The sequence below is a fragment of the Leiobunum rupestre genome, chromosome 4 (assembly GCF_980474605.1).
Source record: "Leiobunum rupestre chromosome 4, qqLeiRupe1.1.hap1, whole genome shotgun sequence".
Classification (NCBI taxonomy): domain Eukaryota; kingdom Metazoa; phylum Arthropoda; class Arachnida; order Opiliones; family Sclerosomatidae; genus Leiobunum; species Leiobunum rupestre.
The window spans coordinates 47,756,970-47,771,561 of NC_143387.1; the positions used below are offsets into that span (position 1 = coordinate 47,756,970).

Here is a 14,592-nt window from a genome sequence, read left to right on the forward strand (position 1 = left end):
ACGTCTTTTCATATATATCCACAACTCGCCAGACTAATCAACGGAATAACTGAAGTGTTAATTGTTGTGGTGGTAATGATATTGTTAAAGGTAATTTTTGAAAATTAAAAATTTTTTCCTTCGATCAGATCAAAGAATGTATTTAGTCATTTTCCCTAACGGGCGTGTGTTTCAATCCCAACGGAGGACGTGAGTTATAAAGAATCAAGGAAGAACTGGCTCAATTTGATTGTCTTTTAAAAGGAATACATGTATAACCTTATTAGGAAAGGTTATACTCTAGTATTTTATGGGAGGATAATATTGGTAGACAAAGGTAAATAGACATAAGCAGAAAGTCCTAATTGGAACCTGAGCCAGGGTCATATGTAATCTGAGAAACTATTTGTCCAATATCCGCGGTGCCTACTTCATTCGCGGCGTGATAATAGTTGGGGCATTGAACAAGGTACGCGCGTAAACTGGATCCAAAAAGACGAACCAGAGAGCTCACGCCAAATCCCGCCAGAGTATCGTTTGACACTGCTTTCCCAAATTCCCACCGAAATTTACAACTTTGAGAAGTCTTCTGATTGGTTGGAGCTCTTAGGGTTAGGGAAACGGGGGGGCATCCATCTCTGATTAGATGGAAACCATTAGCAAGGGGGAACAAGGTTAAAATTAGAAACTTTCTACTAATGTCTATTTACTTTTGGTAGGGAAAAATCATCACAGGACAGTCGTTCTCACCACGGCCAACTTTGATCACGCGCTGTTCGCGCTACAGCGGCCAACACATTCGTAGAAATTCCGCGAGCAAGTATTTTCCCCCTATAAACTGTACTATAACGTGTAGGAGTTCAGCGCCACGCTCGGTTTTTATATTGGCTTCAGGGCCGGACTTAGAGATCCTAGGCAGAGAAGGAGTCTGGGCCCCTTCTCACGCGCTGCATTTACTCTTATCCCTGGAACTAGGCTGTGCCTGAATTTCCTTGATTCAGAGTAATAGTCTGAGCTCTACGGTTATATATATATTTTTTTTTTAGAAGCTCGTTATGAGCGATTGTAACGGGTGGGACAATTAAGTCCGCTCGTCCATTTGATTAATCAGGTGCGAGATATGTGTTACGGCCACGCCAACGGGGGGATACTTGCGGATAGGGTTGGGACACCCGTGGCGGAAGTATGACAACCACCCGTTGGGGGATTAGTGGTCGTCCTCACACGGCCATCCACAAACTCTGCCTCTCGGACGCCTGGGATTACAGGAGTGAGCCACTACTCCCGGCTCTACGGTTATATTCCTAAATAAAAGATCTTAACAATCGTCGACTAAATACGCGATAATTATGCAACATTGCGATTTAAGGCTGCGTCCGTAAACTGCCGGGCAGAAATTTTGGTAATTTTAAAACAAAATCTTCTACCTAGGAATTTCTCCAATATAAATTACGATTGACATTATAGATGTATGCCTTCGAATACAGTAATTACGGTCACTGGAGGGCCCCTTCTAAGGATGGGCCCCTAGGCCACGGCCTAGGTTGGCCTAGGCGGAAATACGGCACTGATTGGCTTCAATGTAAAAACTATTCTAAAAATAAAAATCCACTAGGGCGCTCACGCCATACACATCTTTTGCTTATGGGTTAACACAGAAACGTCAACGAATGAGATGGCCGCTGTAGCGCGAGAGATCAAAGTTGGCCGTGTTCTCACCAAGTATAAGCAAATATAAGCCCACGTGTATTTACAAAAATATGAAAAGCATCCAAAACTGCAAAAACCTTGAAAAATTGAAAAGTTCAATTAATTTCGATATATTTGTATAATTGGTGAAGCTAGCATCAATGAACCACACATCGTCAGCAGCGCAAGGAGAGAGGGATATTTTTCGAGGCTGTGTCCCGCCGTTGGGGTCATAGACTGCGTCGCGATAGCCTTTTGAATGCGGAATTCGAGAAAGCATCTTATCGGAAAGTTCATTTGCTCGGCGATAGCCTCTTCCATTTGCCAAATTGGGGATACGCTCCTGTGTCGTCCTGTTCTCGCAACCGCACTAAGCGCCTAATCTCGCTGACTCCCCTTTGCGTCTTGATAGCTAATCGTATGGCACCATCTTCTACATGGCCACGACAAAAAACGCGAAACCATTTTAAATTAGTAGTTCCGCGCTACTTAACCGACCCGCCAGGATAGCCCCAAGGATAGGCTAAGTTAACTTCGGTTTAACGTTCTAGTCACAATTAAATTTTAAACAACTTTTATTTTTCTATAAAGATCAAATTTCCTCGAATTTTTAATGAGTTTTTAATTTTTAAACCTCGAACTAGTCTTTTTACAATCGTCTATCGGTCGCCATTATATCGAAATGAGTGGAATATCGAAACGCCCGTGTTCTCCGAGGTGTTTAAGGATAGGATTATGTTGCTGCATAGTTAGCGGTATTGGTTTGCTCATTCTAGGGATAATGGTGTTGTGTAATTTCACGCAGATAATCGAAGAACGTATACGAGAGGTAAATAGTGCTATTTTTATTCCAACACAAAATGGCTGCTTCATAACACTTTTGCCAAAGTACTTCTTATCCTTGTAAGTCTTCCGAGGAACTAAGATTAAATCTTATATTTTGCAAAGTTAGTAGACTACAGTGAAAAACTCGAGTCAAACTTATCAACTGCGTTTGGCATTAACTTTATAAACCAAATTTGTTCCATAAGATTGATTATCATTTTTCATTAAGCCAAATATGCTACTATGGTGAGCGTCAAAGCAAACAATCTCCGTTAGGCCTAAGGGCTGGATTTCACTAAACCTTAAGCTTAGTTGCTTCTAGTGCTACGCGTGCTGGTGGAAACTAAAGCCCCATTTTCATGCTCGCTGGTAGCGGATAAAAATCGTCAAAATTTGCATCCGCCACTCGCGTGAAAATAAAGCTAAAATATCTGTTTGAAACAGATCGACGCGGAAAGTGAAAAAAAGTGTAGCGGAAACGGATTTTGTCGATTTTTACCCGCTACCAGCGAGCATGAAAATGAGGCTTAAGTATAAAGTAACCCACTCGCGTAGAGTGGAAGGCCCTATGGAAGCGCATGAAACATTAATCATAACGGGCCAACTTGTTTTCGAGGAGTGAATAAATATAATCCGAGGAGCGATGGTGTTGTTTTTACATTTTTTAGAGTATAAACGTACTTTTTTATCCAGATATTGTACATTACCTTTAGGCCACCTTGTTTATTTCACGCCTCGGAAACAAGACGTTGCGTACGAAAAGTTTTCACAAGTTTCGCTGATAGCCTTCCACTCTATGTGAGTGGTTTACTCTATGGTTTAAAGGCTGGTTTTCACTAAGACAAAAACGAAACGACGCAAAAATATTTTATAAGCCTTGGTTTCCACTAACACGCGTATTGACGCGTGGTACCACTTGGGGACGTACAAACATTTTGAGGCTTCTAAATAAAAATACATTAAGACGCGCACTATTGGGAACCAAGTATAAGCATTTGTTTCTACTAACACGCGTAACGGTGCGTCACGCAACTTTCGGATGTAAAAACGTTTTGACGAGCGTAAAGAAAAAAGATTAAATCGTGATTAAATCGGTTTCAAAATTTAATCTAGAATGGTTCATTGTGCCACTTGTATCGAACGCTTCGATAATTTCCTACTAATAGCGACAAAAAAAGATAAATATGTTCTTTACCACCAAAAGAAGTATTTAACAATCTTGGATAGAGCAATAAGTACTTCCCCATCGGCCATGGAAATGTTTGTTAATCCCCTCCCTCCCCTGGAAATCCTAGCATCGCCACTGATGAATAATTTGTTATAATTAAAATGTTTTATCAATTGCGCGCACCCTTGAAACGAAAATTTTGGGTTCGCCGCAATGTCTCTATAGAGACTATTCAGTAATCTATATGATGTTAAGTTTTAATTTCAATAAAAGCTCTTCCTAAAAGGCTTACGCAGTTTAAGAAAAGCGCTCGAGATAGTAGCAGACTGACAGACCGACAGACAGACCGACAGACAGACATTGAGTTAAAGGAATGTTTAATGTTTCATAAGTGCGCTAATAGTTCTCGAAAATTATTAAACGGGAAAATGAAAGTCGAAGGGGAAATAAAGCTATAAACGTGACTCTAATTACAGTAATTTCTGGAGTTACGTAAAACCATCAATATGTCTTGTTGGCGTCATTAGGACAAAAAGCGATCTTTAATTCCCGAAATTTGGATAGAAAGCGTATTTCGATAAGGATATTCGTACCATATTTCCTTCAAATGAGATATTATTTTCTCTTTCTCGTCCTTGAATGGCTCCTTTTTTTACGAATCGTTTGGGTAGTAAATCATTTTTTTAACGTGTTCCCGTATGATTTTGGGCGCCTTGAACCCTTCAAATTCAATGATCTTGTAGGTAAACCAGCCCTCACGTCAGTTAATAAAAGATCTTTCCGCTTCACTGTCCGAATTCCCATTTACCTTCGAGCATATTTGTATCTTAGTTTCCTAAATGTGTCATTTTACGGGATTGTTGAATGATTTTCACGGAGTTAAATTACTCAAGTTATATTTTTGGATGGGTCAAAAGGATTATTGATGATGACTTTGATGATCTTCCGCCCTTGTACTCAAATATTTGTTGTCAAAACAATGGTGGCACCTTTCAAATGCATTTTGAGAATATTGCGAATAAGGCCGTAAACAAATAACGGATTATAACGCGACCTTTGAGACCTATGCCAAAAATTACGTCACTAATCGTTCTTCCCTATCTGGTAAATTAAAATGCCAAAATGTAGAGTTGTAAGTAAATTTTCCGGGAAATGACCGAGGTCTTTTTTACGGAACATTTAACGTATTTTTCCGAAAAAAATAAAAAGAACTTTTCATTCCATGATTAGTCTAATATATTGTTTGCAAATTTAAATAAAGCGGCATTTTCGCCTCATTTTTTCGAATCTGAAAGTAAAACTAAACCTCTAGACTAGTTTAAGCCGATTAACAATGTAACACTATTAATGTTTTGTAGTATGTTTACTGTATTAGACATTTTATATCGATAAAACCATTAAAAACCCTTAAATAGTAATTTATGTTTAAATTTTTATTTTTCCGATGTGCGGAAAATTTTCTGGAAATTTTTCTGCATTTTATTTTTCCGGAAAATTAACAACTCTACCAAAATGAGTAGTTATCAGGATTGGTTAAAAGTAAAATAAAGCATTGTACCAAAAAACCTGATTTGAACCAAAAAAACGATTTTTTAATTATAAAATTGCGGTTTATATGTATCAATTTTAAATTTGATTAGAAACAGACATTTTTTACGTTATCAAAAATTACGTTTCATGGTAGCGACGTCATAAAATGAATTGCCCTTCAGCGTCACGCTTGAGTTAAGTCGGTCGACGTACACTAAATTTAGATCGTACCGAAATTTACGGACACTCCCTTGTTATAACTGACGATGCTACTTTTGGGTAATTGAAATGGTTTAATCACTTTGAGTCTTTAAAAAAAAACTAAAAATCTACTTTTCACTTTACAGTTAAGAAATACAATAAAACGAACACCCATGTAGTCAGCCTTTAACCAGTACAAGTACTAAGACGAATCAAAATCGTTACAAGTACATTTATATGGCCACCGAATCGTATGAGCCACGTGACGAAACGGGTGGAGCAACCCTAAATTTGAGGTTCAAAAGACGTATCTTCAAAAATTCAAGTATTAAAAACGCATCTTAAAAATTTCAAGTACCTAAGACGAATCTTAAAATTCCAAAGACTCGTTTTCAAAGTTCAAATTAAAAAGAATCGTTTTCAAAGTTCAAATTCCAAAGACTCGTTTTCAAAATTCAAAAGTCGAAGTTCCAAAGACGTGTTTTGAAGGAAAAATGGGCATGACAGAAGATTTTTCAAAAGAAAGAGTACGCTACTGTCGAAGGATTGAACAAGTCTACCAAATAATAATATTAGTTCCACATTTACATTCAAATATATTTTATGAGCAAATATCTGGACTTCTCATCCCCTATTTGACTAAATGGAAATTGTGACTGCGAATGCTTTTCATTTCATGTCTATTGATGAGTAATTTTATTTGTTGAATTAGTGGCTCCTGAGATATCAAGGGCCCAAACCAGTGTCGTGATTTACATACCCTAAACTATGTAGCATTTATATTTGCAAATTCAGCGGTTTCTCAGAAATCAAGGGCGTAAATTTATGGCCCACCGAGTGTCAAAAGGGGTATCACCATTTTCACATCATAACCATTTCGTTTGTGGGATTTGCAACGGTAATGCTCTGCAAAGGGATGAAAGGCTTACAAAATAATGGGACAGCCTGCAGCCAAACCTTCACGTGTTCACCAACGGTTTAGTACGACAAATTTCGTACTACGGAACAATTAATGAATTAATTGCAACTTAAATGCGCCTTGACGCTTACTATGAATAATTCAAATAAATAACATTCATTTTCTCAAAAGGTATTGATTTCCCATGCCCAAGTCAAATTGTTTTATTCAGTATTCGAATTTCCTCATCAGCTGGTTCGTCGCCATGCATAATTAATTTTTTTCATTAGTTATTGATGTTTAAATACGACTAGTTTTAATGAATCCAGACCCGTATAAATTATGTGGTGAAAATTTTATTCGTCCTTCATGTTGGGTTGTCGAGCCAAGAGAATGAATGCTTGAAAATTCCGAAAACGAAATATTTTCCTCATTTACATGTATATCAGATTTGAGCCGGGGGTACAATCATTTTTTGTACCCCCCCCCCCCCAATTATCCTTCATAAATCACATTTTGGTCTATAATTTTCCAAAACCCTTCGAAATAGTAATTATATTTACGTAATAGAATAATATATGTGTAATTTAATGAAATACTGAATTAGACTTGCTATTTACCAAACACTGGTCGATTGTCGTGAACATCAATAGCAAATATCCCATAAAAGCCAAAAAACCGAAATCATTAGCATTTTTGGCTTATACTACGTACCATATTAATACTAAAACGAAATATTTTCCTCATTTACATGTATATCAGATTTGAGCCGGGGGTACAATCATTTTTTGTACCCACCCCCCCCCCCCCAATTATCCTTCATAAATCACATTTTGGTCTATAATTTTCCAAAACCCTTCGAAATAGTAATTATATTTACGTAATACAATAATATATGTGTAATTTAATGAAATACTGAATTAGACTTGCTATTTACCAAACACTGGTCGATTGTCGTGAACATCAATAGCAAATATCCCATAAAAGCCAAAAAACCGAAATCATTAGCATTTTTGGCTTATACTACGTACCATATTAATACTATCAAGTATGGGAAAACTTCGGTTAACGGTGTCATCCGCTATATCAATGTCATATCAAACAAAGATGTAAATGAACGTTTAATTTGTTGTTATTAACTGCCATAGCAGCCAAATTGTCGAGGAAAAATATTAAATTAAAGTTAGGCGTAAATTTCTTCGTGCCGTAATAACAAAATCTGAATGATTTGCTATGGAAAAAGTCTCCGGGGCGCACTACGTTTCATTTCTTGACAGACAAGCGAGACTCGTGAAAATTTCCACGTCGTAGAGCGTTCAGCCCTTTTCTTAAAACGCTTTGCAAACCCTTGATTAGTGTTTAAGCCGGACGTATAATTTTTATCTCCCCTTACGACAGTCTTTTATCCTGCGCAAATGCACCGAAGCCGGAGACAGATTCGAAGCTCCGCCCTACAGCAGTCTAGTGTACGTTAACGTGTTCAACGTCACTAATCCGGATGACGTCAATAACGGGAGAGGCGTTCCCAACTTGGTGGAAGTCGGCCCTTTCGCCTACAGGTTTGTATCGAAAATCAATGATTGAAATAGGCGGATTTGCAATAAACAACTTCTCGAACGGATAAACGTCTTTTGTTGACAACCGTGGCCATAGACCCCCGGCCGAAGCGCTAGGATTATTTGTTCTACCATAATCCTTAGTTCACATCCGCCTATTACGTTAAAATGAAATTAACACTTTATTCCAACAGACTGACCAAGAGAAAATTGGTATACGATTGGGACACCGAACAGGAAACAGTCACCTACCGCGAGAAACACATTTTCCACTTCCTACCAGAGCTTTCGGTCGGTGATCCCAAGGAGTTCACCATCTATCACGTCAATGGACCTGATATGGTTGGTAATTCTAATATTCGTTGGAAAATATTCTCGATGGGCAGATCAGAGCTTATTTCGAGGGGCCGATCACTTTTCTTTCGGGTGCATACTTAATCCGATTAAATGTATTAAACCGTGTTAATCTCGATTAAATTTTTAATCTTTTTAATCTTGATTTAATCTGTTTAATCTTGATTTAATCTTTTTAATGTTGATTTAATCTGTTTAATCTTGATTTAATCTTTTTAATCTTGATTTAATCTGTTTAATCTGGATTTAATCTGTTTAATCTTGATTTAATCTGTTTAATCTTGATTTAATCTGTTTAATCTCGATTTAATCTTTTTAATCTCGATTTAATATTTTTAAACTCGATTTAATCTTTTAAATCTTGATTTAATCTTTTTAATCTCGATTTAATCTTTTAAATCTTGGTTTAATCTTTTTAATCTTGATTTAATTTTTTTTATCTTGATCTAATCTTTATAATCTTGATATAATTTTTTTAATCTTGGTTTAATCTTTTTAATTGGGATTTAATCTTTTCAATCCTGATTAAACCGATTTAATCGGGATTTAATCTTTTCAATCCTGATTAAACCGATTTAATCACGATCTCACCTTGGAATATATTTCTTTTTTAACCGCGGTTTAATCAGACTAATCTTGGTTTAATCTTTTTAATCTTGATTTAATTTTTTTAAACTTGGTTTCATATTTTTAATCTTGGTTAAATCTTTTTAATCTTGATTTAATCTTTTTAATCTTGATTTAATCTTTTTAATCTTGATTTAATTTTTTTATCTTGATTTAATCTTGATTTAATTTTTTTATCTTGATTTAATCTTGATTTAATATTTATAATCTTGATTTATTTTTTTTTAATCTTGGTTTAATCTTTTTAATCTTGATTTAAATTTTTTAATCTTGGTTTAATCTTTTTAATTGGGATTTAATCTTTTCAATCCTGATTAAACCGATTTAATCGGGATTTAATCTTTTCAATCCTGATTAAACCGATTTAATCGGGATTTAATCTTTTCAATCCTGATTAAACCGATTTAATCGGGATTTAATCTTTTCAATCCTGATTAAACCGATTTAATCACGATCTCACCTTGGAATATATTTCTTTTTTAACCGCGGTTTAATCAGACTAATCTTGGTTTAATCTTTTTAATCTTGATTTAATTTTTTTAAACTTGGTTTCATATTTTTAATCTTGGTTAAATCTTTTTAATCTTGATTTAATCTTTTTAATCTTGATTTAATTTTTTATCTTGATTTAATCTTGATTTAATTTTTTAATCTTGATTTAATCTTTATAATCTTGATTTATTTTTTTTAATCTTGGTTTAATCTTTTTAATCTTGATTTAATCTTCTTAATCGGGATTTAATCTTTTCAATCCTGATTAAACCGATTTAATCACGATCTCACCTTGGAATATATTTATTTGTTAACCGCGATTTATATCAGATTAATCGTGATTTAATCATCTTAATCGCAATTTAATCGACTTAATCACTAACTTGATTTTCGTGATTTAATCCATTTAATCATCTTAATCATGATTTAATCGGTTTTAATCGATCATGGGTGAGGTGGTATATACTCAATTATATTGCATGTATTTCAATTTTTTATATCCCTGAAAGAGGAGTAGGCTCTCGCTCATGGACATTGTCCAAATCGATTCTTCTCCTTCAAATGTTTTCAAATTTACAAAAAATTTAAAATACATCAATTGTCGCAGTGAACTTCCAAGAAATTTCCAAAATTTAGATTTGGAAGTGGAAACCCATTTACTTTAAGTTGCTCTAAATGTCCTATTTTTGCCAATCATAATTTCTTCATTCTTCGAAAGCTAAGCGCCATCTCTGTTTCTTTAAATCCGTTAATATCCTTTCTCAGGCAATCGCCAACAGGATGGCTTCGTTTGTCAGCAACACTTTGACGAGTTGGTTCCCATTGGGGAACGTAGCGTCTTACGTCTTGGATTTGGGCCCTTTGGTGGTCAAGCACCGAGCCAACGAGATTCTCTTCGACGGATACCATCTCCCAATCTTGGATTTGGTGGGAAAATACGCCAGCGTACCGAAGACTTTAATCAACAACACATTCGGAGTGTTCTACGGCGTAGGTCGAAATATTAATTATCTTTATGGGCTCGACACGTGACTGCGGATCAAGTTCTTCGGACTGACTTGTTATTCCATTCCTTCTCAGAAAAACAACTCTTGTTTTTAACCCTTTGACGGGTGAAGCTTCGCGTTCCTCACTCTCTCTCTCTCTCTCTCTCTATAAGTATATTGCTTCGAAGCATTAATCAAAGTCTATTAGGCTGTCAAAAGCGCTTGTTAGCCGTCACAAGTCGGAGGAGCATTGAAGATTTTCTTGACTATCTCTTTTCATTCGTTTCTTTTTGTTCCGGAAAATAATTCGCGGGTTTTCCCCGTCTAGAAAAACGACACTCTGGGGAATCGGATAACCGTGCAGACGGGAGCCCGCGGAATACGCACTTTGGGAAATTTCGTGGAATACAACAACTCCAGGTTTGCCCATGATTTATCAAACCGTTAATTGTACTCGCGCCGAATATCGTAAATAAGTTTTCCAATTGTAAGCTTTATTTTGATACCCAAGGTCTTTACCCTATTGGTTGCATAATTCGACTTGTAATATCCTGAATGGGACAGGTTTGTGACATAACCTCGAAAACCTATGGCTGGCGTAGTCGTACACGCTCTTCGCAACGGGTCCCGTTATCTAAAGCCGTGAAAGCTCTTCGTTTGTTTACCTTAAAAGCCATATAAACAACACACTATTATTCAGCTACTGAGGATAGCTGGGAGTATATTTCTCTTTGTTAACAGAACGACTACTAGGTGTCGTTGAAAACACGTTGCTGATCTCAATTTCCAAAATAATATCCTTCAGAAACTAAACTATAACATTGACTAATGACGCTCTAATTATATTTACTTTAATACAGTATCTACTTTAATATGGGATTTTATTTCAAAGCCATTTGAAGAGCGAAAAACTATATTGGCCATAGCGTCTTCCAGAATGTAAACGTTATGTAAATAAGATTTGTCAAATTAATGTGAATCCTTTTCAGACGGAACCTATTTCGCTCCTTTCATCACTAAGGGTGAACCGCTTTTCGCTTTCAGTCCCGAACTTTGTCGGTAAGAGAAGCGTCATTAGGTTCTTGTCGCATTCGGACAGACCACGGAGCTAGTTTTAGTGAACTTTAAGAAACTGAATCTTTGTCCAGAACTGTCAAGTTAGTCTACCAGGAGACTGGAATGCTTCGTGGAATCGAAGTCCATAGGTATAAAGTTCCTCATAATGTCAGCTTCAACTCGACGGAGAATATTTGTTATTGCACCGAGGACAAGCTCGATAAATGTGCCAAAACAGGAGTGCTTGTTGTTAAAACGTGTTTGGAAGGTAAGTCACTCCTATAACGAACTTCGCGAAAGCGTCAATATTAAGACCTTGGAATCAGTGGCTTTTTCCTCTAACATCATTCAAAAATTTAATAGCCTCGATTGAATCGACCAGCTAATAATGGCTTAGCTCCGTAATGGGAACCCTTAAGGATCCGCCTCTTTAACGTCACTCTAGCCTAAGTCTTAGAGTTATTTACTAATCCCCAAAATAAAATCCGTTGGACAAACGCTCTCTCCTTCGAGGGTTACGTTAGAATGATTTGGGAGGAAATTGTCCGTGATTTTAATGGCGTGGTTTTGTTGCGTTCGCAGGTGCCCCGGTGGCCTTGTCGCCGCCTCATTTCTTCATGTCGGATCCCACGTACGTTGACCAGTTTACCGGTTTGTCTCCGGATCCGGAGAAACACGATTCATTCGCGGACATTGAGCCGGTAAGTGACAATAACGACATTTGGGCAGGCAGCGTGGAAGGTCTTGATTTTCTTCTTGTCGCGATTGACCCCAAGGTGATAGATTTATTACGGCTCTCTATAAGTGTTCGCCTGTAGGCCAATTCCTAGAATTCGGAGGATAAATCCACTTCTTAATTTGTTTTTGATTATCGTCGAGCGAGTTCCACCCGATAACTAGCTGTCATCAGTCTGAGGGCCTTTGACGGGTTTGGGAATATCAAATTTTGGTACCACCAATTAACAACGCGTTCCTCGTCGGAGACTATACTTTCGACGGCCAGGCTCGCGAATTAATCCGTTTTATTTTATTCTTTATTTCCTCGTATATTGACGAACCCATATTACAAGGGGTGGGGGGGGGGCAGTTTTATTAGTTATTTTATCGAAACCCGTTTGAAATACACATTAATTAAATTAAATTTTGTTAATTAAATTAATAGCTCACGGGCCTGGTATTGAGGGGAAAAAGAAAACTCCAAGTTAACTTCGAAATCACACCATATCAAAATATAGCGTAAGAAGATTTATTATTTCTGGTTTTAAATTTATGACAAATTGAACACGATTCATGATATTTCTAAATGATTAATCAGTTAATGACAATCGCTTCATTAGTGATTCCTTTGTTCGTAATTGTATTACATATCGCGGCTGTACAACCACTTTAGATCGGCTACTTAATCGCCATGAAATGGAGTTGCTCCGTAAGCTTATTTAAGATTGGATTTGTGGACGCCATCTAGGAGGAACAAACACAGCACCCCACACAAGGAGAACACAACCCATCAAAAGTCGTGGATTTTATAGTGTACAGTTTTCATTGGTTAGACGCTTTAGCGCCTGCTGCCGTCGGAAGGGTAAAATTCGGAAATTGTCTTCCCCCTTTCCGTAAAACGTTCAGCGTAAAGGCTCGTCCAAAGAAAATTGTACACAGCACTGCGTTAGCGTGTTTAAAGGCTAGCTGCGTTCTTCTTGTGTTTGTTGGCATCAACTTTTTCCCCCGTTAAAGTGAAGGATCTTTCGTGATAGAATAGTAGTGGTCTTGTTCAATTGGTCTAGCTGAATTTTGTATCGCGCGCAGAAACACACAGGTACATGTACGACTCAAACTAAATCGATGACTGATTTTTGAAATTACAGGTTTCTGAAGAATGCCACAATGCGTTTCTTTCCGATGTTATGGATTCACGAAGTAAGAACTCAAAATTATCCATTTCTCCGTGGCTTCTATTAACAGCGGTTCGAAATGTACGTAGGAAGGTGAAATCGACGACGTCAGAAGTTCCGAACTTCGATGGAGGCTGACCTATCCCGTCACTTACGGGCCGTTGCTGCTCAAATTGGTCATCTGTCTCGGACTCTTGTTGGTTTTTATACCGTCCATCTCCGCCGTCATTTTTATAGTAGGAACCAGCATTGACATATAGACTTCGTTGCGCGTCAACAAAATGTGGCCCCCGCCATTTTGAAAAAGAACCATGACCGGAAAGCACTGCTATCATGGTTGTTTGTCAGTAGACGGTATATATCCCTCGCGCCTTTCCAGCAAAACAAAAATACCATTTATTTATAAATCGCCATAGTCAGTGTTTGGTATATAGTTGTAAGGTAGCTTACGTTAATAGAACATTTTTTCAAGTAGAGTGATATTATAAATGAGAGATTAACACAATGAATGAGACATGAACCTAAGTTATCGAAATAGCGCTCCTAATCGGAGGCCGTTTTCCTTATGAAAATGATGAGAAAATCGAGTCTAATAAAAGCTAATTTCCATCCCCGTCTTTTGACGCGATAATTTGCACTTGGGAATTGTGGATATATGTATAAAAATGGTTTCATAAAAACAAAAACGTTTTTGTTTTCGGCCTAGGAGCTCGCATAATTTCAAATTCGAGCTCAAAATGTACCTTCATAAGGAAAACGCCTCCAACATGGGGAGTATAGCAGTCTGATAACTTCTGTTCATATACTTTTGACTGTATACGATGGTTTGGATGAACCTATAATTGGGAAAAGTTTCTACACATTTAAAATTTGAGCAATCTTCGTCCTTTCCTATTCTAAAGGTAAAAACACTCTGGCAGATGCCTGTAGAATTACAACTTTTATTCTCTTCTACGTGAGGTGCAATGGCGGAGCCCACATTTTGTCTATACGTCTTTTTCGAGAGCTTAACAAGTATTCTTTATCGTAGAAACGCGCCAGATCGCAAAGGTTTCGGAAAAAGCAGCCTAAAAAAGACACGCTTCTAAGCGGACCTTTGGCGAACGGGAAACCACCGACGAAGGTGGAGGAATCTAGTATCTAGAATGTAATATCTTGGGCGCCACACTTTCATTTACAACCGCCGTTCTCATCACGACCATCACTAAAGACAATATGCTTTTAATCGTTTTATTTTGTAGCGTATATTTTATAAATATTAAACGTCTTTTTCGTTTTGGTACGAATGGTTTTTTTGAAACAGATGTGGCTTAATAGGAGCCTGCGATAAAATGACTTTTCA

The 14,592-nt window shown here is 37.1% G+C and overlaps 1 protein-coding gene across 1 annotated transcript; it reads left to right on the top strand.

The window, feature by feature from the left end:
- Positions 1 to 2,156: 2,156 nt before the first annotated feature.
- On the top strand, positions 2,157 to 14,530 carry LOC149948051 (lysosome membrane protein 2-like). The gene is made up of 13 exons (XM_090172738.1): positions 2,157 to 2,497; positions 7,689 to 7,849; positions 8,041 to 8,188; positions 10,085 to 10,309; positions 10,634 to 10,725; positions 10,817 to 10,869; positions 11,295 to 11,364; positions 11,454 to 11,629; positions 11,944 to 12,062; positions 12,524 to 12,597; positions 13,224 to 13,275; positions 13,340 to 13,486; positions 14,281 to 14,530. The coding sequence occupies exons 1-13, from the start codon at positions 2,351 to 2,353 to the stop codon at positions 14,392 to 14,394; spliced, it is 1,578 nt and encodes a 525-aa protein (XP_090028864.1). The 5' UTR covers positions 2,157 to 2,350; the 3' UTR covers positions 14,395 to 14,530.
- The last annotated feature ends 62 nt before the right edge of the window (positions 14,531 to 14,592 follow it).

Excerpts from the sequence above, each read along its gene's own strand:
- LOC149948051 (XM_090172738.1), top strand. The coding sequence starts at position 2,351 with ATGAGTGGAATATCGAAACGCCCGTGTTCTCCGAGGTGTTTAAGGATA. Across the intron at positions 2,498-7,688 it reads TCGAAGAACGTATACGAGAG|TCTTTTATCCTGCGCAAATG; the intron begins GTAAATAGTGCT and ends CCCTTACGACAG. Across the intron at positions 7,850-8,040 it reads GTCGGCCCTTTCGCCTACAG|ACTGACCAAGAGAAAATTGG; the intron begins GTTTGTATCGAA and ends TTATTCCAACAG.